Here is a 26087-nt window from a genome sequence, read left to right as displayed (position 1 = left end):
CCAGGCAATGTTTTGTTCTGTTGCATACAGGGTTGCTATGCGTCAGAACAGCACATACCAACGAAAGCATCCCATTAAAATTACGATATTTTAATCTTCTTAATCCTGTTGTTAGGCCTCAGAGGAAATTTCCTCTTTCTGATTAAAATAAATTCCCCAAATCAAACTCACTGCCATCGAGCTGATGCTGACTCATAGCGATCCTAAGGACAGGGTAGAACTGCCCTTCTCAAATTCCAGGTCTGTAACTCTTTGTGAGAGTAGAAAACCCCCAATCTCCCTAGGTCAGACTGGTGTTTTTGAACGGCTAACCTTGTGCTGAAGCAGCTCAACTCATAACCACTATGCTACCAAGGCTCCTTTATGTTTGGAGTCCTACAAAAGGGCCTTCACTGCCTGGGTGCGTTCTCCACCTAAGTTTTCTGACTACCACCGCAAAATGAATGTGATGAACACGGGCTCGGTACAGCAGAATGAATCCACTTAACTTCAAATCATTCTAGAAGGGCATCTTCAACAATGAAACTCATCGACTGTGATTCAATTAAAGTTTCCATGATAACTGTTCGGCACTTTGAAATGTTTTCAAATGTTATGGCACAGCTTTGTCAGTGACTAAGAAATGAAGTATCCGATACTAATGAAACCCCCTTAACACAGTCAGAACTAAGGAAGCCACCAGAGTGTGAATCAACACGGTGAGTCATTTACCTCATTCAGTGAAATGAAATGTCTTTATCTAGGGGAAGATACAGTGTCAATGCCAAAATGTGCTTTCACATATTTAGCATGATACCTTCTTATGGATCTGCAGGGTGAGCTAAAAGCTTTAGAATACTTGAGACATTAAAGAAAAATTAAGTGTAGTGTCAAATACAGTAAATAAGCAGTGGAGTGCTCCTGAGAGATATTATTTAATAACAGGGTGGGCCTAGGCAGATATCTTAGGCTCCTTGAGCCTTAATTTCTCTCTTGATAAAACATCGAGAATAGTACTAACTCACTGTTGAGGATTCCTGTAAAATTTCTGAGTGATTCAGTGCATGACACTTACATACTTACTATCTGTAATAATAATTTTAAAAATCTAGCTTTATAACCTCAGCATTCACTTTTGTTCTTAGCAGAAGTCTAAAAAAATATTCATCTCAGTATAAAAACATGTCCATAATAAGGACTCTTCCTCATTTGAAGCTGAATAAGAAGGTAGATATGAATCAGCTAAATTTTTTCAATCCACAGACTATGAAACAAGTGGGTGGGAGAGACCATCACACAGCAGAAAGACGAGGCCTTGTACATACAGGGTGCGAGACATCTCAAGGACTTCAAAAGTTCACGGGAAACGGAACTAAAAGTGAAAAGTTTCCAGACTTTTTCTTTAACTTTTTACTCTGAATTGGGTGAAGATTTATAGAGCAGATCCATTTTCCACTCAACAAATCATTTTGTTTCACCTCATTCGGCAACCCCCCAACCGTAACATCACTTATTCCACTTCCTCCTGTGCTTTGCATTTCCATTTCTCCTTCCCTCTTCATCTTTCTGAACTTGGTCCTTGCTTGCCTTTTGATCTCAAATGGATGGATTTAAAAAGAAAAAAAAATTTAATGGTTGAATTTTAAGGTGGACAAACCTACACAGTGGTATTGACCCCCTTAAAGACCTATCTATTGTTGGGAAGAAAACGGAGATGTGGGGTGAGTTCATTTCCAGACTTGCAGAGTGAAAAAGAGCCATTGTCTTGAGGGTTCTACCAGTCTGAGTCTAACCAGTAAGCCTGGTCATTTAAAAAATGATTTTGAGTTTTGCTCCATATTTTCTCCCCATCCTATCCAAAATCTTTTAATGTGATCCTTTTCAGAGTTAGTGGTAGTGGTACTTGGGTACCATCTAGTTCTTCTGGTATCAGGGGCATTTGATGAACTTTTTCACACTCCCTTACATATGAAGGTAAGGAAAAAAAGTATTGTTACAGAATAAAAGAAACCTCTAGTAAACAGAAATATAAAAAAGTGGTGCTATTGTTTCATGACATATTCTCTATCTAGTTGTATGTATTTCTGAAGGTAGCGTTTCCATCTCTAACTTTTCCCCCAGGGAATTCTGTACTCTGATTTATACCATGTCAAAATGGCAGTTTTGACATCCTGGAAGGAGTCACATCATATTCTTTTTCAATGTTCTTAGAGTTTAGGGCACAGAGAGAGATCAGAAGAGGAAAAGATTGGGGTTACATGATGGATGGGGTAAAATTTTCCAAGGAAATGCTCATAGAACAGCCTTTGCTACCCTTGAAGAATGAGCAAGTCATGATGAAGAGAGAAAAAAAAAAATTCCTTCGTTTGACTTCCCTGGCCTTTTCCTCATCAATGCAATTATTCATTTTCTTAAAACTCCTTCTTAATAAATTGCTCTAAGATTTCCCCAAAATAGTAGTCGCTATTACCTTCTGAGTTGACATCCTGCCTTAAATTTAAGCGGCCCGCCGCATCTCCTCAAAGTCATCAGTTTGCTAATGGTTAATGACAGCTCAATGAGACTGCAGGAGGAAAGGGGTTTTTCTACTTCTGTGAAGAGTTAGTGTCGGAAACCCACAGGGGCAGTTCTGCTATTCTTTCCAGTCACTATGAGTCAGTAGCAACTCATGCAGGGAGAGTAAAGCGACAAAGACAAGAGTCTTACTGAGAGACCTGATTGGCAGAAGCACGTTTACACAAGTTTGGTTTGAAATAAACCAGTACACATGAACTGGAACCCTAAGGACATTCCTTTTTTACTATAGTCATTTTTTAAAAGGAGGTGTGATAAAGGAAATTTTCTTCCTTAAAAAAAGGTATGGCACATAGTATTAATGTGGGGCACTCACAAATTAATATATGTTTAATTTGCTATAGAGGCAATCATAATAATATGAGTGATCATTAGGTCTTCCAGTGGCTTAGTACCTCTCATCTCTCGGCTCAGCTCGCTAGTTTGTGTTTAATCTCTTTTACATTTGAAAAGAGATTGACTCAAGGTGTATTACAGATGAATTTTGTCTTCTAACAAAGACAACTCACTCCCAAATGAGATTATAACCACAAGAATGGAGGTTGGATTTAGAACAAATAGTTCGGGGGGCCACAATTAAGCTCACGTTAGCCATGCTGTTGTTTTCAGGTGCTGCTTAGTCTACTGACTCACAGTGGTTCCACGGAGCAGGGCAGAACCACTCCAGAGTCTAGGCTACATACAGTTCATGGATGTAGACAGCCAGCTCTTTCTTTTGTGGAATTACTGGGTGGGTTTGAACAGCCAAGCTTTTGGTCAGCAGCTGAGCACTTCAAAATCATACCACCCAGCCCTGGATGTCCTCACAGAGACAGGAAAATGGATGCTTTGGAAGGTTATGTAAGTTTGCCGTGTTTACTGTTAGCAAGTAACGGTAGAGATCTCAATGCAGGACAGTAACGACTTCAAAACCAGCACGAATGTTTCTCTAAGAAGAACATTAGGAAACTAACTGATACTAAATGAAATGAAAGTAGTGATACATTGATCCTTTGTAGATACACTCCCTCCTCGCTCATCGCCACTGACGCAACTGTGACTCATCGCGACCCCATCAGGACAGGGAGAACTCCCCCTGTGTAGTCGTCAGGGGAGCACAGAGCCTCATCTGCCTCCCTTCGTAAGATGAGTGTCTACAACACGGAGAGCCTTTCGCTTCAGGCTCTTGCTCCTTCTAGGAACTCTTCTGTCTTCTCCTCCTCCAGAAAAGGCAGAAAGAAATAGAAAAAAGAATCCCTTCAAGTCAAATCTTTCAGATACCAAAGGATGATCTGTAGGTAATGATGGACACTAAGAAAGTAGGAGCAAGAGGAAAAGAAAGGATTTAGGGAAGTCATTAGGAATTAATTTTCTGACAAAAAAAATTGGAACACATTCTTAACAAAATAAAACATGTAGGATAAACTGAAGAAAATACAACCTCCTGAAGGGCTGTCAACACACAAATAGTGTCAACATACACACAAGACGGGGAAGTACAAATATAGCTACCTTGGCTCAGGCTGACTTATCATTTAAAATAGAAAAAAAAAGGGGAGGTGTCTAATAAGCTTGACAGCAGCAGTCGGGAGACTGCACAAGAGCTCTGTCAGCCCACATACAAGTTGGGGAACTGCTAGCCCAAGTATTCAGAAAACACATGTCACAGAATCCGTCATCCATGCACCGTGAGCATTTAAACATTTCCTTTTACTTCGCTATCCACTAGGACAAAGCATTTCTATCTTCTCCGTGAATTCCTATTCAGGTTTAGAACTAGTACTCTAGTCCTGAGACCTTTGTTACTGCAAATGAACTGGCACAACACAAATTCATTTTGTCAGTTTCTAAAGTATATGCTGGGAGATGATGAATTTAAAATATCACTAAGATAACTTTCTTTTGAGAACACAAGAAAACAAAAGGCTAGGGAGACAAACCAACCTCTAGGTAGATGCGTCACACCTGGGTGAGTCCCGCCAGCTTCACGCCCCGCACACTCTCGCACCGTTGGCCCAGGCAGAGCCCCAGAGCTGACTACTCAGGGAGAGACCGTGCCAACCACCTCCTTACCCCTTCCCGAAGCGTGAAGCTTTACGAATCTGTACCGCATGGCAAGTCCACACACTGCTGCAGTCCCAGGATTCCCTCGTAGAGTGTTTTCTTTATGATGACTACAGACTCAGAAGGAGCCATCCCCAATAAAAAAGGAAAGACCACCCCAATCATGCTTTTGCATTCTTTCTTGTTTTCTCTACCACCACTGCCACCTGAGAGAGGCAGTCTCTCAGCCCTGATCGCCACTCCTACCTGCTCTTTTAACTTCAAGCAGAAAAGAACTTTGACGATGATTTGGTTCTAATAACACAGCTCAGGAAAAGGGAGGTTGGGAGCAAATCCGTGTGTTCAGAAAGGGTCCCACTTGAGGAGACCTACCTTGTGAGTAGAGCAGGATCTGCATCTCTAAAAGAACACAGGTAAACACCTGCACCAGGTTCTCCAGGCCCAGCAGCTCCAGGGCCTCCCGCAGAGGGTAATCGGAAAGGGGGAGTTCACTGGGCCCGGGCCTCTGGCAGATGACAGGCTCATAAACACCATAAAACTTCAGTGATCTCCCTGGAGGTGGAAGGGGCACCTCATACAGGATGTTATGGATGTAGCTCTCCAGCGGCAGGGGCGGGGGCTGCGGCGAGGTTACCGCTGCATGAAGCTGGGCGAGGAATTTCTTGCAGGCCTGCATGAAAGGCAGAGGTGTGATCAAGCATATACTCTTGGACACATACAGGGTGTCTCTGCTGATGTCATATGAGTTGTATCTCTGGAGTTTCAGGAGGGACGTGGTATCTCCCTCGTCGATGCTGCTTGCCAGCGAGTCCATGCTGCAGGAGGATGAGGCACACACACTGCTGCAGTGCTCGGCGTTGTGCATCTGGTACAGTGTCTGCATGGCCGTGCAGATCTGCTTGCTTGTAACCTCTTCGTAAAAGGTGAGAACAAAGCCATAGGTACGAGAACCATCTTCCCGGGTGATGATGAATGAGTGGAACTGAGGATCTTTATTGTCAGTTTGTGTTCTGAAAGACAGTCCTTTAGGCATGCACAACTGTGGGAGAAGAGGGGGAGATGCATCAGAATCCAGTAGGCAAATAACTTCAAATCAGAAAATGTTTCCTCTCGTGCTGTGACAAAGGAGAGCTCAGGAAATGTATCCAAATGTACCAATATTAGCAGTAGTCTTACACCTGTAATATACTAAGGGACTATACACACATATCAATGGGGAACATCTGTACTGCCTGGTGAGGGGCTCTACTAAGAACACGAGTATCTTATATGTAGTCCCAATACACTTAAATGAGCTTGGGACCTCTTCAGCAAGTCATGGAACTTTCTCTGGGCCTTGGTTTCTTGAACATCAGTGATTTGAATGCAAAATGTTCACAGGCCATTTACATGTAGTTCAATACTTTCATAACTATTTTGGAATAATGTTGCAAAGTAATAGAGAAGTGAAGGCTCCTTTGATAAATGGGGAAAAGTTAAACAAGAAATAATGAAAATTGGTATTTTTCTTGATACTTTGAACATTATAATCCTTCACTGCAGAAAACAGGCTTTGAAAATGTTAAGCTTTTGATTGACTGAAACCAACTCACTACTGTCCAGTCAATTCCATCCTACTTAGTGTTTCTGGGGCTATAAATCTTTACAGGAGTAGTCAGTCTCCATCTTTCTGTTGTGAAGCAGCTTTGAACTGCCAACCTTGCACTTAGCCTCCTGACAGCTGCAGCAGCAGGATAAAAATAAGACATTTTAGGCTAGTCTCAGGAAGATTAGGCTCTCAGTCTTGTGAGCAATCCAGAACTGTGTCAAATGTGGGAACCAAAGTATCTGAGGAGCTAGAGGTATTTTATCTAAGACACTTAGAATGCACAGGAAATTAGAACCAATCTTTAAAACACTTGATATACAAGAAATTAAAAATATACTATGGTAAATGGTGTTTGTAATTCAGTTAATCCAAACAAGAATCATTTAAAAATGTTTCTTCCCATTTTTGTATAGCAAATGCTTTTGGCATAGAAATAATTTTACTATGCATTATTACCTTAAAAAAATTTTTTCCCCAGATTTCATATCCAATCTGGTACAAAATTTAAAATAATCTCAAACCTCCCACATCCTCACATTACCATGAAAATAGAATTCATCTTGGAAATTAAATGTCCTCCATTCAAACTGTCGCAGATATTATGTGCCTGGGATGAACAGGTTTGGACATGTTGTTATTCTGAGCTAGGCCCTGCAGTAGCATGAGGGTGAGAAAGACACACATGGGGTCCGTCCCTTCAGAACTCCTGTCTTATACTGAAGAGAGACCATTGAAAAAATCATCAACTCTAATATATGGAAAGTGACAAGGGAGATGTAGGCTGCTATACGAAAACACAGGAAGAGTACATCAGTTACAAAGGGATACAGATAGAATCCAAAGGTCTGAGAGTGTACACGAGGCACAATACAGGGGGAGGAGGGGGTTGGTGGGATTCATTCCAGCGAGGACTCTGAAGGGTTTCAAGCAGGAAGGGCATGGGATTAGATCTGTTTTTATTGCAGGAAGGCAGTGGTTTCCCAACAGGACTCCAAGATCAGAAAGAAGGGGTCTTGGCAGAGTGAGAAAAATGAAAAGATACGATTTAATCCTATATATTTTTGTTACTATTAAAAATACACTCAGAATCAAATGACATCTACCCTCACTCTTCAATTGTTTCTCCATGTATCACTATGCTGCTTATTGGGCCCAATTGTGAATATTTGTTTTCTTCATGCTGAGGTGTGATTCCTACTGAAGGCGGCAGTCTCTGATTTTCATCACCAAGTGCTTCAAGGCTGTGTCATATGCGCGTCTCGGACTGTTGATGAGTCATCCTCCTTCATATGTAAGTATATAGTCCAGTTTCATGGATGACTGACTCAACACACAGACTGAATAAGCATGGTGAAATGATACACGCTTGATGCTCACCTTTCCTGATTCTAAACCATGAAGCACACCGCTTTGTTCTGTTTGATTAACTGTCTGTGTACATGTTTCATACGAGCATAATTAAATGTTACAAAATTCCTCTTCTTACAGCATTATCCATAGTATGTTATGATTCATAAATAATCTGAAAAATTGGCTACAGGAAGAAGAACTCGCACCAGGATTGAAGGAAGACTCATTAACAACTGGTGATATGCAGACGATACAACCTTGTTGAAAGTGAGGGGGACTTAACAGCCTTAATGGATGCAGATCAAAGACTACAACCTTCAGTACAGGTTACAACTCAACATAAAGACAACACAAATCTCCACAAGGGGACCACAAAAGACTATCATGTGACATGAGAAAAGATGGTAACTGCCAAGGAATTTATTTTACTTGGAAGCAGCAGTCAAAAAGTCAACTTTTGCTTTGGGCAAATCTGCTGCCAAAAAACTTTTTAAGTGTGAAAATGCAAAGATGTTGCTCTGAAGACTAAGGGTGCCCAACCCAAACCATGGTATTTTTGATCATCTGACTAGCACGCAAAAGCTGGACAAAAACTATTAAAAACACTTGATGTCTTTGGAGTATAGTATTAGTGGCAAATACTGAATATAACAAGGATTACTAGAAGAATGAACAAATTTATTTGTCCTGCAAGAAGTACAGCCAGGATGTTCCTTAAAAATGAGGATGGTAAGAATTTGTACATGTTATGAGAAGAGACCGGTCCTTGGAAAAGGATGCAGCACACTTGTCGAGGATCAGTGAAAAAGAGGACACCCACCAATGAGGTGGCTCGGCACAGCGGCTGCAACGCTTGGCTTGTGAGGATGGTGCAAGACTGGGCAGCATTTCATTCTGCAGTGGGCAGGGCCATAGGAGTCCCAGTCAACTCAACAGCATCATCTTTGTTCTTATCCCCCAAATCTAAGTCATCTTCAACTCTCACCTGGATGACTATACTATCCCTCGAACTAGTCTTTTGTCCTGGTCCCTCAAAACCTATACCTATACAAGAACCAGTGTAATCCTTTCAACAATGGAGTTAAATCATGGTAATCTCAACTTTCCTCTCATGTCACTAAAACCGACCGTCCTTACTAGAGCCTGCGAGCCTGGCTCCAGCAACCTCTGCCCTTTACTTCCTTCTACTCTTGAGTTCACCTCTTCGGCTGCAGCAACAATGGCTGTGTGGCTTTCCTGGAGGGGTCAAAGAAAGCACGTTTATGACCCTGTCAAAACCCACCATACCCTCTTGCCCGAAACCACCTTCCTCTGTGTATCCATATGGCTCACTCTTTGTGGCAGATTATATTTTCCAAAAATAGCCTCAACAACATCTTTAGTTCCTTGCCACCGCATTCCCCTTCAAGAACTGGAGTCCTGACCCAGGCCAGCCATTAAGTGCTACACCAAGGGCTGGCAAACTTTTTCTGTAAAGTATCAACAGTAAATCTTTTAGGATCTGTGGTTGGATTAAACAGTCCTTGTCACAACTATTCAAATGTGTTGCTCTAGTAAGCACTGATAGCACATAAAATAAATAGGTGTAGGCTGTGTTCCAATAAAACTTTAGTTACAAAACCAGCAATTAAAAAACAGTGGCAAGTGGGCTGATCTCTCCAAAAAACCCAAACTCACTGCCATGTCGTCAAGTCCAGCTCATCGCGAGCCTCTAGGGCGAGCCTAACGGCCTCTGTGAGTCTCAAGATGCAACTCGGTACGGGGTGGAACGCTCATCTTGTCCCCCTCGGGGTGGCTGGGGAGTTCCAAGTATGGCTCTGTGGTTAAGAGCCCGACAGGTGGCCGCGATGCCACCAGGGCTCTTCAGCTCCTCCCTGGCCAATCAAATAGAATGCAACGGAAGTGAACTGTAACACTGAGTGACTTCGGAGGCTGTCCTGGCAAAGACAATATAGCTACGGCCCTCTTCTCTCTCTGCCCCAAACCCCAGGAGCCCTTAGCTGACATGTAAGAAACCTGGCTGAACAGAAGCTGCCACGCTCCAGACATGGGAGCGAGACAAAAGGCGCTCCCACTATGTTCCTAGCCTGGAGCCAGGCAGTGAGCGAGCAAACTTGATGGTTCTAGGGCTCAACCTTTGGAGCACCCCTGCTGTCACCACCAACTGCAGAGAAAGGGCAGTCCCTTCAGAACTTACCCAATTTTAGATTTGTAAGCAGAACACATAAATTTATTCTTCTAAATCAAGGGTCTGCCGCAGGTTTTTTTGTAAATAAAGTTCAACTGGAACAGTCATGCCCACTCGTTTATGATGGTCTCTGGCAGCTGTGACGCTTCAAGAGCAGAGGGGAGTAGCTGTGACACTGTCCTGCTCACAGTCCCTCAACTCTTTACCACTGCATTTTATGGCAAACAACTGCCACGCCCCACGTTATGTCACTCAGCATTGGGGTGGTTTGTCACCCAGCAACAGATAACCAAAACACTCCCTTTATTTCATTTAGATCTTTATGTACATGCTACCACAGAGAGGTCTTCCTTAACGCTTCTCTGCAAAGTGTTCTTCTCACCTTTTAAATCACCATTAAAAATGTAATTTTTCCTCGCAATAGTCCTCATGGTATTGAACGCAATTAAAGCTTTGCACCACTTCATTTATATTACATATAGCCACGTGTTATTAATACTCTAATTTTGTTTCCTTTCTAGATTGCACTCTACTCAAGGATTAGTACATTTAAATAACATTAAACATTCAATAATACCACGCATGAAATTAAGTACCATTTGGGATCATAATAAATGGTGATTAATCAGGATAAAAGCAAAATCCATGGAGATCAGTATTAGAATGCCAGTGAATTTTAAAATTTTAATTTCACATCATTTAATATGAAACTGAAATAATTAAGGTAGGATTACTTTTTTTTTTTGGCAGGGAAAAGATGAGGCTTTCTACTCCCGTAAAGAGTTGCAGTCTCAGAAACTCTCAGGGGCAGTTTACCCTGCCCTATATGGTCACCATGAGTCAGAAGCTACTGGATGGAAGTTGAGTTTTGGAGTTTATTTATTTTTGATATGTCTATTTGGGTAGATTAAGATAAAGACTAACCCAAAAACCATGAATACTTGAATTTTCGAGGGGCACAAGTGTTAACCCCTAGCCTTGGGAGAGACTGTGTAGAGAAAGGCCATGACAGGATCTTTACAAAATTCTGTCTTCAAATTAAGGCTGGTTTCATCATAAGCGCAACTCAATGAGATCTTTGCTGAGGTTATGAATAAAACTCACCTGGCACATTTACTGCCATTAATAACGGTTCTAAGGCAGATGATATGAATCATTTTGCTCCAGGCTAAGTTCAAATTTCTTTTAACATAATACATGGCACCCGAGTATTTTTTTAATTAATGAATAAACAAATGAACAAACAAGCAAAGAAAAACAATAGCTGAGGTGCAGGACCATGTCCTAAGTCAACCTCTTTTTACATCAATCAGGTAATACAAAGTTATAACAACTTCCAAAGTCAACACAGAGATTTGATTTAATTGATATGCTTTTCTGAGATCATAAACCACAAAATTACAACTCAAACTGTTTTTTGAACAGCTGCCACATACCCCCTTGAGGGTTTATAACTGTCTTGAGAACACATTCAAACATTTACAGGAAAAGCTTGCCAAAAATTTTGCTCCACGTGAAGAATGAGTTTCTATGTTACAAATAACAGATGTGAGATTTTTCCCTTAGATTCTCTTCCTACAAATAAAAAAAATCTATCTAAGATTTGAAATGTAAACTCCCCACCAAATCCACAATTTAAAATTCATTAAAAAAAAAACAAACCGAGGAGGAAATTGTAGACATTGTCAGGTACTAAAAGAACCTGGGGTGGAAGTGAAGCGCTGGCGGCCAACCTTCAGTTGCTACTGTCCAACACTGCTGCTCACTAACCTATCTGCTCTCTGCCGTCCCCCCGCCCCAGAATTGGACTTTGAACAATCCAAACCGTGAGTGGTGGTCAGATTGGTGGTCAGATTGCCACCAACGACAATCACTTTAGCCAAAAGAAGCTCCCTCTCCTGGTGTGAGTGATGAAATAGCCTCACCTTCTCTCTGGACTCTTTCACAGTAAGTTTAGATTATTCATAACCCCACATTGTGTTTTCTGTAATTCTCAGACTCTCATGACCTCTTCCTCATGTCACAGATAAAGTATTCATAAAAATTTCAAACTTTGGTCAGTTTAAGAATCATTTATTTGTTGCCAAATACTGCATTAGATACTGGCAATAAAAAAGGCAAGCAGGACACAAATGCCTTCCTTTGGAGCGTTCATGATCTGGAGCAGTGGTTCTCCACCTTACTGACGCTGCAGCCCTTTCATACAGCTCCTCATGTGGTGGTGACCCCACAACCATAACGTTATTTTCGTTGCTACTTCATCACTGTCACTTTGCTACTGTTATGAATCCGGCGACGCCTGTGAAAGAGTCATTCGACCCCCAAAGGTGTCGCGACCCACACGTTGAGAACCACTGGTCTAGAAGGAAAGAAAGGAATGGCCTTTTGACTCTCTGTGTGGCACCATGGAGGTCGGCAAGAACAAGCGCCTTATAAAAGGTGGTAAAACAGGAGCCAAGAAGAAAATGGTTGACCCATTTTCTAAGAAAGATTGGTTTGATGTGAAAGCACGGGCTATGTCAATATATGAAATATTGGAAAAACACTGGTCACTAAGACTCAAGGGACCAAAATTCCATCTGATGGCCCCAAGGGTCAAGTTTTGGAGGTGGGCCCTTGCTGGTCTGCAGAACAATGAAGTAGCATGTAGAAAATTCAAGCCGATTACTGAGAATGTTCAGGGCAAAAACTGCACGACCAGCTTCCCTGGCATGGATCTTATATGCAGGACAAAATGTGTTCCATGGTCCAAAAACGGCAGACCATGACTGAAGCTCATGTTGATGTCAAGACTACCGATGGCTAACCGCTTTGTCTGTTCTGTGTTGGTTTAACTAGCAAACACAACAATCATATTCAGAAGACCTCTTATGCCCAGCACCAACAGGTTCACCAAGTCCGAAAGAAAATGATGGAAATCGTAACCTGAAAAGTGCAGACAAATGACATCAAAGAAGAGGTCAATAAATTGATTCCACATAGCACTGGGAAAGACATAGAAAAGGCCAATCTACTTATCTCCATGATATATTTTTCAGAAAAGTAAAAATGATGAAGAAGCCCATGTTTGAATTGGGAAAATCCAGGACCTTTATGGTGAAGGTGGTAGTTCTGGAAAAGCTACTGGAGATGAGACAGATACTAAAGTGGAACAAGCTTATGGTTATGAGCCACCAGTTCAAGAATCTACTTAAGAGTCAGACTTTCAATGGTGACAAATAAAAGATCTTATTTGGGGGGGGGGACAGAGAAAGATGTGTAGGCCAACAGTTATAAAATAATATGACTAACGGGGCTGTGGAGCTATTCATGATGCTACAGGAATAGTGATGAGAGAGCACCGACCTATTCCTACTAAGAGATGGTTTTCTGAGTGGAGATGGCGCCTGAATAGACTATGTTGGACCAGGAAGGAAATACAGCTTCATTTACTCAATAACCTGAGTACAAAGCTGGGGATTGACACTGCATAAGAGCGAATGCCCCTATCTTCATGGTGCTTACATTATAGTGGAAGGTACAGAATTGGCAACTAGCTACCTACTGTATATACTCGAGTATAAGTCAACCCGAATATCTGGCAAGGTACCTAATTTTACTACAAAAACGACATAAAAATGTGCTGAAAAACTTGGCTTATACTGGAGTATATATGGTAAATAGACGGTGCTAAACAGAACCTAAGGAGAGCTGGTTGAATCTTGGGAGAGAGTGAAAGGAGGTAGTGAGAAATGGCTTCTCTCAGGCAATCATATTTGAAATTATATCAGAAGCCATCAATTAGTGAAAACTCAAAAGAAATGGAAGAGTCTTCCAGAGGACATCAATACATAGCAGAAGCTGTATTGTGAAGAAATCCAGAGAAGAGATTTAGAATGAAATGGGCACTCAGAAACAGAAAGAAGTAGGTAAATGACTGGATGTGGGAGAGGGTAAAAAGATGAGTGCAGTCAGAGTTGGCAACCAAATTAGGCAATTGAGTTAGGCAATTGAATACCATTCCCTGACCATGGCTGGTAGGAATATTGCAAACTCTATTTTGGGCATACTGATTATGAGATACTGTGAAATATTATAGCTGCAATGTTAAGAAACAGGTGGGATTCCTTAGCAATGGGCCTGGATCGGAGCTCCATTCCTATGATTTTAAGGTGAAATAGTGAACTTTTTAAAAATTGCAAATTGTAAATTTAGTGCTTTATGGATTATAAAGAGCATTAAAATAGTTGTTACTCTTTCAACCCATCACTCATCTGTCAATTAGTCATACTGTGTGGCCTACATGCTGAAAAGCTATGTCATCAGTACTTCAAATACCAGCAGGGCCACTCATAGTGGACAAGTTTCAGTAGAGCTTTCAGACTAGGGCAAACTAGAAAGATCTACTTCTGAAAGTAGCCACAGCAGCCTTAGAAACAACAGCAGAACACTGTCCACATTGCTTGCTTTGTCACACTCTGAGAGCTCACTTTTGGAGGAAGACATCCTGTGTGATGAAGTAGAGGGCCAGCAAGGATAAGGGAGATGCTGGATACAATGAACTGGTATACCAGCCAAAACAGAATACCAAATATAGACTTTAGGGCAAGGGCGTGGCACCCCATCAGACTAGAACGCAAACACTCCTAAAGAGCAACAAACTGTTTATAGGCTTTTATTTCTTTGTTGTTGGATTTTTTTGTTGTTGTTGTTTTCTCTTGTTGATTTTCTACTGTGGTTTTGCTTTGCTCTGTCTTGTTTTTGTGCTTATTATTGTTTCTGCAGGTCTATCTAGATAAGATAGGTGTGCTAAACAATCGGAGGAGAAAACAACGAGACCTTTGGTTTGGGGTGCGGGGGGGGTGGGAACATGGGAGAGGAAGGGGGAAAGGAAGTGGGTGTTAACAAACCCAGGGACAAGGCAATAACAAGTGATCTAAAATTGATGGCGAAGAGGGCGTAGGATGCCTGGTGGGGCTTGATCAAGGGCAATGTAACCAAGAGGAATTACTGAAACCCAAATGAAGGCTGAACATGATAGTGGGACAAGAGGAAAGTAAAAGGAAATAGAAGAAAGAACCAGGAGGCAAAAGGCATTTATAGAAGTCTAAATACAGGCGTGTACATATGTAAATATATTTTATATATAATGATAGGGAAATAGATCTATGTACATAGATATTTATGTTCAGTATTAAGGTAGCAGACGGACATTGGGCCTCTACTCAAGTACTCCCTCAACACAGGAACACTTTGTTCTAGTAACCTGGCATTCTGTGATGCTAACCTTCCCAACACGATCGCTGAAGACAAAATTGGTGCATAAGCAAATGTGGTGAAGGAAACTGATGGTGCCCGGCTATCAAAAGATATCGTGTCTGGGGTCTTAAAGGTTTGAAGATAAACAAGCAGTCATCTACTTGAGATTGCAACAAAGGCCACACTGAAGAAGCACACCAGCCTGTGTGATCATGAGGTGTCAACAGGATCAGGTATCAAGCATCAGAGACCCAGAACAAAAAATCATATCATTGTGAATGAGGTGGGAGTGGAGTGGAGACCCAAAGCCCATCTGTAGACAATTGGACATCCCTCACAGAAGGGTCACCAGGAAGAGACAAGCTAGTCAGGGTGCAGCATAGCACCAACAAAACATACAACTTTCCTCTAGTCCTCCCCCCACTATCATGATCCCAATTCTACCTTACAAATCCGGCTAGATCAGAGCATGTACACTGGTACAGATAAGAGCTTGAAACACAGGGAATCCAGGATAGATAAATCCCTCAGGACCAATAATGAGAGTATAGATACCAGGAGCGTAAAGGGAAGGTGGGGGGGAGCAAGGGGAACTGATCACAATGATCTACATATAACCCCCTCCCAGGGAGATGGACAACAGAAAAATGGGTAAAGGGATACAGTAGTTGGGTGTAAGACATGGAAAAAAAATTATAAATTATCAAGGGCTCATGAGGGAGGGAGGGCAGAAGGGAGGAAGGGAGGGGGGGAAATGAGCTGATACCAAGGGCTCAAGTAGAAAGAAAATGTTTTGAAAACAATGATGTCAACATATGTACAAATGTGCTTAACACAATGGATGGATGGATGGATGGATTGTGTTAAGAGCTGTATGGGCCCCCAATAAAATGATTTAAAAAATAAAAACAACAGCTGAAACAATGGACTCATCATGCAGGTGACCATGAGGATGATACAAGACTGGGTAATATTTCCTTCTATCGTGCATGGCATCTAGAGTAGTGGTTCTCAACCTGTGGGTCGTGACCCCTTTGGGGGTTGAACAACCCTTCACAGGAGTCACTCAATTCATAACAGTAGCAAAATTACAGTTATGAAGTAGCAACGAAAATAATTTTATGGTTGGGGGGTCACCACAACATAAGGAACTGTATGAAAGGGTCGTGGCATTAGGAAGGTTTGAGAACCACTGATCTAGAGGCTCTGGTGTCAGTGGTTAAAATGCTTGGCCGCTAACCTGAAAGCTGGCGGTTTGAATCCATCAGCAGTTCCACAGGACAGAGATAAGACAGCCTCTTCCCTACAGACTGCAGACTCTGGAACCTTGCGGGACAGTTCTACTCTGTCCTACAGGGTCACTGTGAATCAGAATCTACAAGAAGGCAGTGTGGTTTTGGTTTTGTTTTTGGCACAAAAGATCATGAAACAAAGTCAACTAGATAGTAGCTAGCTATCTCTACCTGCTCTTTTAATTAGCCAGAATATCATATATCACAAATTTCATTTAGGATAGATTTAAACAAGATTTCATAACTTGCTTAAAAACTATTAACTATGAGCTGATTCCGGGAACCCAAGAGGCAAGCAAATTTTGGGAATGATGAGGGCAACAAATGTATAGATGTGCGCTACACAATTGATCTATGTATTGTGATGAATTTTAAGAGCCCCAATAAATTGATTAAGAAGGGGCGGGCCTTCTCCGGGAAGATGCCGTCCACGTTCTCCGTCAGCGCTTTCCTGTCAGCATTCCCTCCGTGATCCTGCAGACAGATTGGACCGAACCATGGCTAATAGGACTTGTCGCCTTCCACATCTTCTGCCTGCTGCTCACTTGTTTCTCATCTCAAAGTAATTTTGGTCTACTGTGCTGAATATATTAATGAAGCGGCTGCAATGAACTGGAGGTTGTTTTCAAAATACCAGTATTTTGATTCAAGAGGGATGTTCATTTCTGTAGTATTTTCAACACCACTGTTGTTCAATGCCATGGTCATCGTGATTATGTGGGTAAAAAAGACTTTAAATGTAATGGCTGAACTGAAGAATTTACAAGAGAAAAGAAAGGAAAAGAGGAGAAGAAAGGAAGAATAAAGCGGTGACTTTGGATCTCTCATGGTAGATCCCTTCCCCTCCCCATTGTCACTGCCAATATTAGAAAACGCCTGCTACAGAAGTCCTTCTTAGCAACTGTGATGATTTTTTTAAATGATAGATTCTTTTATAATACTTATAATAAAATACACATTTCTCTTTGTGTTTTTTAAAAAATAAAAAATAAATAAATTGATTTTTAAAAAAAGTTATTAACTATGATTTCTCTCTAAAAATTCCTAGAACCAATATATTCTTAAGGATAAGATCTACTAGAACCTTATATAAACAGCCATGAAAACCAGTGTGCCATGTGGCGTAAGCCCTGGTGAGTCCCTTCAGACCAGAGATCAGGGATGTGACTAGCTCTGCTACTGAGCAGAACAGAATGCCTTGGAAAGTGGGTTAATGCAGATGCAGTTAGGTTACAATTTAGCACCTTTTCATTTGACCTCTCTTTTGATCTATTTTAAATTTGTTCAAGTTTTTAATATTTTTTCCTTCCTTTTCAATTGAGGTTTTTGATTTGTTTTACTTTGTTTTTGTTATTACTTGGAACGATGAGCACAAGAATGAAGAAAATACCCTAAAATTGACTGTGGTGATGATTGTATAACTCTTCTTGCGTGATTAAACTACTGAATTGTATGATATGTACATTATATGCCAACTAAATGGTTTAAAACAAAACAGAGTGCCGATTCACTTAGAGAGATTTGAAAGATGGGGGAAGCAGAGAACTTCAGCTTTATTTGCAATGCTTTGTTTCATGTAAAAGGAAAAGTATAGCTCAGACACGTCAGGCTGAGATATGTTACTTCTGAGTGGTGGGTATATGACTATTGCACTATTCTTTGTTTTGGTATTTCAACTTTCTTTGTTTAAATCATTTTATTGGGGGCTCGTACAACTCTGATCACAACCCATACATATATCCATGTGTCAAGCACATTTGTACCTATGTTGCCATCATCATTTTCAAAACATTTTCTTTCTACTTGAGCCCTTGATATCAGCTCATTTTCCCCCTCCCCCACCCCTCCCTCATGAACCCTTGATAATTTGTAAATTTTTTGTTCATGTCTTACACTGACCACTGTCTCCCTTCACCCTCTTTTCAATTTTCATCAAAAAAATGCTGAGTCAGAATTCAAGAGTGCATAAAAGTAATTAATTCAACAATAACTAGACCTGCCACTTACTTATATTTATTTTCTATTATATGTGCACTGCACACACAGAAATAACTCTTTTTAAAAAGAATTTAACAAAGTTCATTGCTTTGGGTGCTTAATCTCTGTGTGAAATTACTGACCCTTCTTGAAAGTACTTTATTGTTTGCTCTGAAATTATAAAAGGCAAAGGCTCTGAGTGGGAATTTGCTAAAAGAACAAAGCTTTATACCTTTAGGCAGGAATAAATTACAGCTTCATACAAATGCACTTACTAATAAATCAAAGAGGAAATTAAGGGCAGTAAATCTATGACCCAAATGCACTCTAGTTTAATGGGATGCTTTCCAGAGATTTTCAAGGAGTGCCAGCAAATCCTTTCAGGTTTGCAGCAATAAACAAAATGCTTCATGGTGCTTAAGCATCAAAACACAAGCCCATGTGTTTACTCTTCTGAGAGGACTTTTGTTGCTTACATAAATAACATCAGAGGCCAGGGGTAAAAAACTATCAAAGAGAGATCAAGGAGCTGATAATTGCCTTAAGGATGAATTTTTGCAGATAGAGCCAAAACCTATTACAGCTATCGCACTATTATGTCATTAAATGATTAAAAGCAAGCAAGAATATCAGATGTGGTGCTTAGATCCAAATAGGTAGCACCTAATAAGAACCTTTGGGGAGGGGGCATGATTCTGACTTGTCAAATCATCTACAATTTGAAATGCCTTACTAACTTGAGAAAACAGTGTTACAATCCATTCTCATACTTAGCCATTTCCCACTGCTTCATTTAGATAGGTTTGCAGTCTTTTCTTTAGTATCTTTCCATTAATTTGCTGGCATAAGAAGGTGGATACACTATATTTGTCATTGCTGTTTATGGCTATTTTAATCAGGAACTTGTCAGGGCACCTTTACATCTCATAAAAATAATTGATAGCTGTGTTTGACATGATATCGATAGTGCTGTCTTCAACAAAGACAATGGTAGGTACCCACAGTACTAACTTCCAGCAAAATGAGATCTCTGATTATTTTCATTTAGGGTAGCAGTTCAGGGAAACAACTGTGTTGCGCTCTGCAAAGACTCAACATCAAAGTGCCAGGTGCCCGAAGCGTTTGTCCTTATCAAATGTACCATGTTGCTCTTTCTTCGGATTGGAAAGGTCTGCAGTGATACAGAAGTACCAAGAAGGGCCCAATGTGGCCCACTGTACTTCTGGTGCAAGACAAAACTGAATCCGATAATGCTATGGTTTGGTGAACTGGGTATATGTGTCAGAAATGCTAACCCTTGTGAATGCAATCCTCTTTGGGAATAGGGTTTTCCTTCTTATGTTAATGATGCCACCAGCTAAGTGTCTTAAATTCAACCACTCTTGAGATACCAAAGGATTAGGCAAGAAAGCAAGTGAACAGAAATGGCTTAAAAAGATAGATTCCCCCAATTCATCACACGCATGCGCACACACACACACACCACGCATGCGAACAAGAGGGAAAGGAAAAGGGATGTGGGATGCAAAAGGGTTTCCCCCAAGTTGTCTCCCCCAAATGTATGTTAAACCTAAGACGCTGCTTGCTACACATGGTAAATGCCTGTACACCTGGAGGTCAATGCAAGCCGGTCAGAGGTTATTCTCCCTGGGGGTTATCACCCATCTAAATCAGTGGTTCTCAACCTTCCTAATGCCTCCACCCTTTAATACAGTTTCTCATGTTGTGGTGAAACACCCCCCCAACCCCCACCAACCATAAAATTATTTTCATTGTTACTTCATTAACAGTAATTTTGCTACTATTGTGAATCGGGTGACCCCTGTGAAAGGGTCCTTTGACTCTTCTGATAAAGGTAGTGGATTGTTTCCTTGAAGGAGAGCCCAGGGACAAGGCTGAGCCCACTCAAGGATGACCAAGTTTAGGCTGCCATCTTGAGTCTAGGGTCTGCCCATCTTGTCACATGTATACCCCTAATCCCTCCTCTTCCTATTACATGTACACCCCTAAGTCATCCCCTTCCTGTGATACATATGCCTACTGTACAGCCCCTTCCTGTCAAGTGTGTGGTTACCTGTAATCATGCCCCTAAGTATATATATATAGGCCTGGTCAGAAATAAAGAGAGAGCTCTCTCCTCCCTCCCCGTTCTCCCGCTCTCTGCGTGGACCTGGTTGCTGAGATCATGGCTGTCCCGGAGATGAGCATGCTACCATACAATGTGTCTGACTCCTTTATTTCACTCTCTCCTATCTCTCATGACTTTCCTATGATCTTTATATAGTATAACCGTACAATGGCTCCGAAAGACCCCCATGGATGTTAGAGGCTGGTCTACTCTAACAGGGGAAGACAGAGACCATGTGGAGATCTCTAAGCCATGCTGAGAAGAACTCTGGGGAAGTCAAGACAAGCGTATCACCCAAAGCCGACAGAAGTAGTTTACCGCTAGAGCTGACATTCTGAACTTGAACTTCTAGCTTCCTAAACTGTAAGAAATTATATTTCTGTTCATTGAAGTCACTCAATTGTGCTGTCATAGCAAGCTAGCAACATGTGGTAGTTGGGAAAAAAATGTATGCTGGAGAGTAAAAATACTGTGAATTTTTACATAACTTCAGGTAAACTTCTTAATCATTCGGGACCACTGAGTGGGTTCCAACTCTACAGCCCCGTGCACAATAGGACGAAACTCTGCCCAGGCCTGAGCCATCCTCACCACTGTTCCTATGTCTGAGCCTATGGTTGCAGCCACTGCGTCAACCCATCTTGTGGAGGGCCTTCCCCTTTTTCGCTGACCCTCTACTTTCTCTAGCATGAATGGAATGATGTCCTCCTCCAGAGACTGGTCTAACTACTTAACCGCTATGAACTACAAGTAAGAATTCTCACTTGGTACATGTAACCATGTATGTGAAAGTATATTTCTTAAACATATTACTAAACGCTCATTTCCGGACGGTCTTTTAGCTTTATCTTTAAAATATTACTCAGAAAGTTTTAACTCATAAAGAACTGCACTTATCCCAGTGTCTTACCTTACCTCTAGTCATTTCTGATGAGGGATCTTCCTGCCCACATGGGTCCTCCCATCAATGTAACCACAGTTGACGGAGGTCCAAAATAATTTCCCAGCTTTTAAGAAGGAGCCTTTCCTAATGGTGTGAAATTATGACCCATCTTATTTCTGAAAATCTCTAAAAGAGACTTTTAATCACCATTAGTAATTCACTAGGTTAATGTAGTCTCTCTATAAATACATTACTACCATAGCAGATTGCAGGAATAGAATTTCTTAAAGGGCGAAGTTAAAATTGATAATGAAGACTTGAAATAACGTCTATATCATCATCTTAATACAATAAAAGAGACTGGAGAGAAAAGAAAAATACATACCATGTTCACAGCATCTTGATCAAAAGGATTCCATTCTATATTCTGAGGATAGTGGGCCAGCACTTTGGATTTGAATGTTCTTCTCAGAGGGCTCTGGTCAAAATTTTCACCTACAACAAATACACTTAGTAATTAACTTACTACCTTGAACTTTTATTAACTAATATGGTTGACATCTGAGTCAATTTCTAGCTCTCTGAGTTTTAGAAACTTATTAATGAACAACTGAAAAAGGGCCTTTAAAAGATTTACATTTAAAATCTTAGCATATGAATTTTTAAATCTTAGCTAGATAAATGTTAGTAAAAACCATGGCATGCTAGAATAATCCTTGCTGTAACCTAATTATTGTCCTCAATTTCTATATACAGTACAGTAATTTAAAAAATAACCCCAAAAGCCTATATAGATATATTTAATTCACCTTGAAACAATAATAAAATAATAACAATCCCGATTAGACCTGATGCCCAGTGGTAAAAAGAAGCAATTCTGTTTAAGTTTACATAAAAGTCTGATTAATGAGATCACATCTCCAGGCTTTCGCAAGTAACAGAATTAACAGAATTAGAAACAGCGCTGCTGAATTGGCTGATCTAATAGAACCCATTAAACACACACTAACTTTTGAAAAGAAATGAGCTAGTTTAAGCCAAATTCATCACCTGTCAAAATTCTGGAAGATGACAGGTTATTATGGATAAGAATATGGTAAGATTATTATGTAGCGCTCATCTCAATTCTCTACTTGTCCTTAATTTTACTCCTATAAGCACTACTAGTTCCAAAAACCTTAGTTTCATAATTTAAAATGCATGGATCTTAAATTCCTAATGTCAAAAAGTGGAGATGAATGAATTAGAAGACCCTGGAGTAATTACCATCTGTCATCTGTATTTTTTCTAATGTCAAGTGCTAAACACTTGGAAGGGATAACTGTCATTAATGAGTATCTGTATAAATAAAAATACCATAAAGCAATATAATTTAGTAAGATGGATGAGTCATATTTTGATATCTACTGAGACTCAGTTTCCCATTTGGGGGGATAAATTATGAAAAGATAGATACTAAAACCCCTCTGAGTGCAAAACTGAACAGATCACAGCGGAAGAGAGAAATCTTCATACTCTAAAACCTTGCTGGAGACTGCAATCAAAACTCACAGGAACTTTTCTGAATATGGGCACACACTTTAAAGACATGTGCTGAGACAAGAACACTATTGTTGGCTACTCTTTGGATTCCTTGTTTAGCTGAGGACTTCATTTCTGTCTTTCTACCATTTTATCATACAGACTCAACCGCTCTCATCGCTACATGAGAAACTGCCAATGGAGACCTTCAGCAAAGTTACCTGAGTTTTGCACTATGCTCTGAGGCTACGTAAACACCAAAAAGTCAATTGAGAAACATGCAACTGCACATGAAGAACACTGTGGATTCCAGGAAGGGAAATGATATCCATAACCCAACACTAGATTTTCACGTGAACACTATGATTTTTTTAGATTTACGCTGGATTTTTTTTTTCTTTAAGGCTATTCATCAGTATACTTCAAGTAACACAGGAATGGAAAAACAAACGTGTTCCTGGTTCTTGAGGTCTACGCTGTTGACACAGCTAGTTACACAGCAGCAGGGTATCCTCTGATACTCAACAAGTGGCCTTGAAAAACTTGTTCAAAATAGAATGACAAGATAATGGATTATTTTTTTCACAAACTTTCTGAAGCTTCTGCATACAGCTGTCAAGAAACCTTCTCTTTTGCCTACCCTCAAATCCCTGAGATGCCTGTTTTTATCATCCATAAAGGTAAATAAACAAAGGAGCAGAAGAAACAGCACATGACTCAGGACACAGTTCCTTGCAACTTACCTTTGAATGAATTCCTGCCTGTGTATGATTTAAAATAAAATTATTAACCGGACAGGAGATAAATCAGAATATACGTGAAGTGTCATTGTCAGTAACTGTTCTGGTTAAATAGAGGACCACATCCTCTTGAGACAAAGCAGATCAACCAGAAGTAAGAGAAAGAAGACCATCTCCAGAGGAAGACTGTCACCACCACCACCATCACCAACAAAAGACGAAAAACCCACAAGCAAAATCCACCAAAGTGATAAATCTGGTAACAAAACATCTCCACCACCACCACCACCACCACCAACTACCACCGTAATACCACCATAAATATATAAATATAGCTAGCTGTCTTGGCAAATATTATCTTCAAGGAAACTAGAGAAAGAACCAATTATTCAAATATTATGATGTTACTGTTTAAGATCTTAAAATGATTGGGCACGATTATCTTCCTAGTACCAGCCAAGAAAGAGAATTATGGAGAAGCCTTCTGGGGCGATGAGATGGGGACACCACCTATTCTTGTCATTCTGAATTCATGTTTTATATGCTAAATCCCTAACTTGGAATTTATTGCTAAGACTGTTGTTAGCTCCTGTCAGGCTAGCCCATGCATAAATCAGATCACTGTGATCCACTGGGTTATTTTTCTCTCCCCACAGAATTTTCATTGACTGATTTTCAGAAATAGACAGCTAGGCGTTTCGACCTGAAATGCCATGAAACCTGTTCAGCATTACAGCCACACACAAGTCACCTCTGACATTACAGGAGGTGGCTGCACTGAGGCACACTGGCCAGGAACGAGCCTGGGTCTCCCTCCCAGAGAACGGGAATGCTAGGACCGACCGAAGCACCACAGCCTATCACTGCTAAAACTAAGTGGAGAACAACTCGGTCTAGGAATCTGGATTACACTTGAGTCTTTTAAGTAAGTTAAAATTCATCTCATAAATACCTACAAGAAGACTATTATAAACTTGTGAAAATACTAATGATGAAGTTCTAACAGTCCCTGGTAGAACTACATGCAGGGGTATAATTCCAAGTAATATTTTCCATATAATCTCTTCCTAGATTTAAGCTACAATGACACCTTTCCTCCCAAGAAAGCAGGACATATCTGCCAAGAGAGCTTAAATTTAAAAACTAATAAATTCTATTTTCAAGGTTTGAAGCAAATGAAGTCTTTACAGACATTATGGTGCAAGTCAAAGAATAGAAATGCAAAATAATACCTGTAAGTTTGTCCAAGCAAAACGGAATAAGGAGCATTCACAACAGGCTTGAGGTGAATTAAAATAATGATCTCTAACACCTCAATTCTATTTTTACCTGAAGCCGTATTTGCAGCATCTTGGCTCTTGCCATGACGGTCTGCTTCTAGCCATTGGTACAAAACTACATAATGTGACAGAAACAAAAAGCTTTGTGAACAAAGAAATAAAAGCAAATAAACAGCAAATATGACTGTGAAGAATGGAAAAATGAGAAAAGTACACAAAAGCAATTAATAGTGAGACATTAACATCAATGAAATGTAGCTTTAACACCAAAGGAATGTAGCTTATAAGTTATTAGTAATAAGGAAGCAGAGAGAGGAAATAATTTTACTTTCATGTAATAAGTAAAACTCTATATAAACACATAAAACTTACTTACACAGGAAAAGAAACATCCATCATTTACTAATGCAAATTTTGCAACAATCAGAAAGCACACACAATGCTTCTATAATCAGATGTAATAAACAGTGGTAGTAAAACTAAATTGCCAACTTTAAAAATTATACCCCAACCACTACACACTTATTAGACCACTATCATAAAGTCAATGCCCACTCACAGAGACTCTACAGAAGGTTTCTAAGACTATAAACTTCTCCAGAAGCAAACAGCTTCATCCTTTTCCTAAGAAGCACCCAGTGGGTTTGAACTAGTGACTTTCTGGTTAGCAGCCCAACGCTTAACCCATAGCACCACCAGGGTTCCTCACACACTTATTCAAATAGAAAAAAGAGAAAAGACACTATCGAATGCTAGAGAGACCTGGTGACATAGTGGTTTATGGGTTGGGCCACTAACCCCAAGGTCAGCAGTTTCCACACTTGGTGCTCCTGGAGAGAAAGATGAGGTTTTCTATTCCTGTAAAGAGTTACAATCTGAGAAACCCACATGGGCAGTTCTTCTGGACGTGATGGCAGTATGAGGCTTTTGCTTACACCAAACCCCGGAGGGGATGTGGAGCAATGGAGACTCTCATTCACTGTCAGTGGGAAAGCAAAATGGTAGATGAGTTTAGTTAATCATAGCAGGATCTGGAATTACCCCAAACTGGAAGTAACCAAAACGTCTTAAAATGGGTAAATGAAAGACTTTAGCAATGATATCGTACAATAACTTGTTATTCACCAATAGCAAGAAATGAAATGTATATTGCTAAAGTAACAACTGGAATCTAGTCGATTCCAACTATAGGAGGCCAGAGATGAACTGCTCCATGAGTAAATCTTTTTTTTTTTTTTCTTTTTTAACATTTTATTAGGGGCTCATACAACTGTTATCCCAATCCATACACACATCAATTGTGTAA

General features: G+C 40.4%; 1 protein-coding gene and 1 pseudogene across 1 annotated transcript in view; one reads left to right on the top strand and one right to left on the bottom strand.

The window, feature by feature from the left end:
• DENND5B (DENN domain containing 5B) overlaps positions 1 to 24891 on the bottom strand; it is a 131482-nt gene extending 106591 nt beyond the window's left edge. Inside the window, exons 1-3 of the mRNA XM_004700004.2 lie at positions 24831 to 24891; positions 21626 to 21735; positions 4969 to 5635 (exon numbers count right to left, since the gene is read on the bottom strand). Of these exons, the coding sequence (XP_004700061.1) occupies positions 4969 to 5635; positions 21626 to 21628 (670 nt within the window). The 5' untranslated portion in view covers positions 21629 to 21735; positions 24831 to 24891. The remainder of the gene's footprint in view (positions 1 to 4968; positions 5636 to 21625; positions 21736 to 24830) is intronic.
• On the top strand, positions 16674 to 17108 carry LOC115871803 (annotated as a pseudogene).
• Positions 24892 to 26087: the final 1196 nt, after the last annotated feature.

This window comes from Echinops telfairi, unplaced genomic scaffold (assembly GCF_000313985.2).
Source record: "Echinops telfairi isolate 266 unplaced genomic scaffold, ASM31398v2 ScPeMD7_7406;HRSCAF=8444, whole genome shotgun sequence".
Taxonomy (NCBI): Eukaryota; Metazoa; Chordata; class Mammalia; order Afrosoricida; family Tenrecidae; genus Echinops; species Echinops telfairi.
Note: the sequence above shows the minus strand (reverse complement) of the source record. Positions and strands in the feature narration are given on the sequence as shown.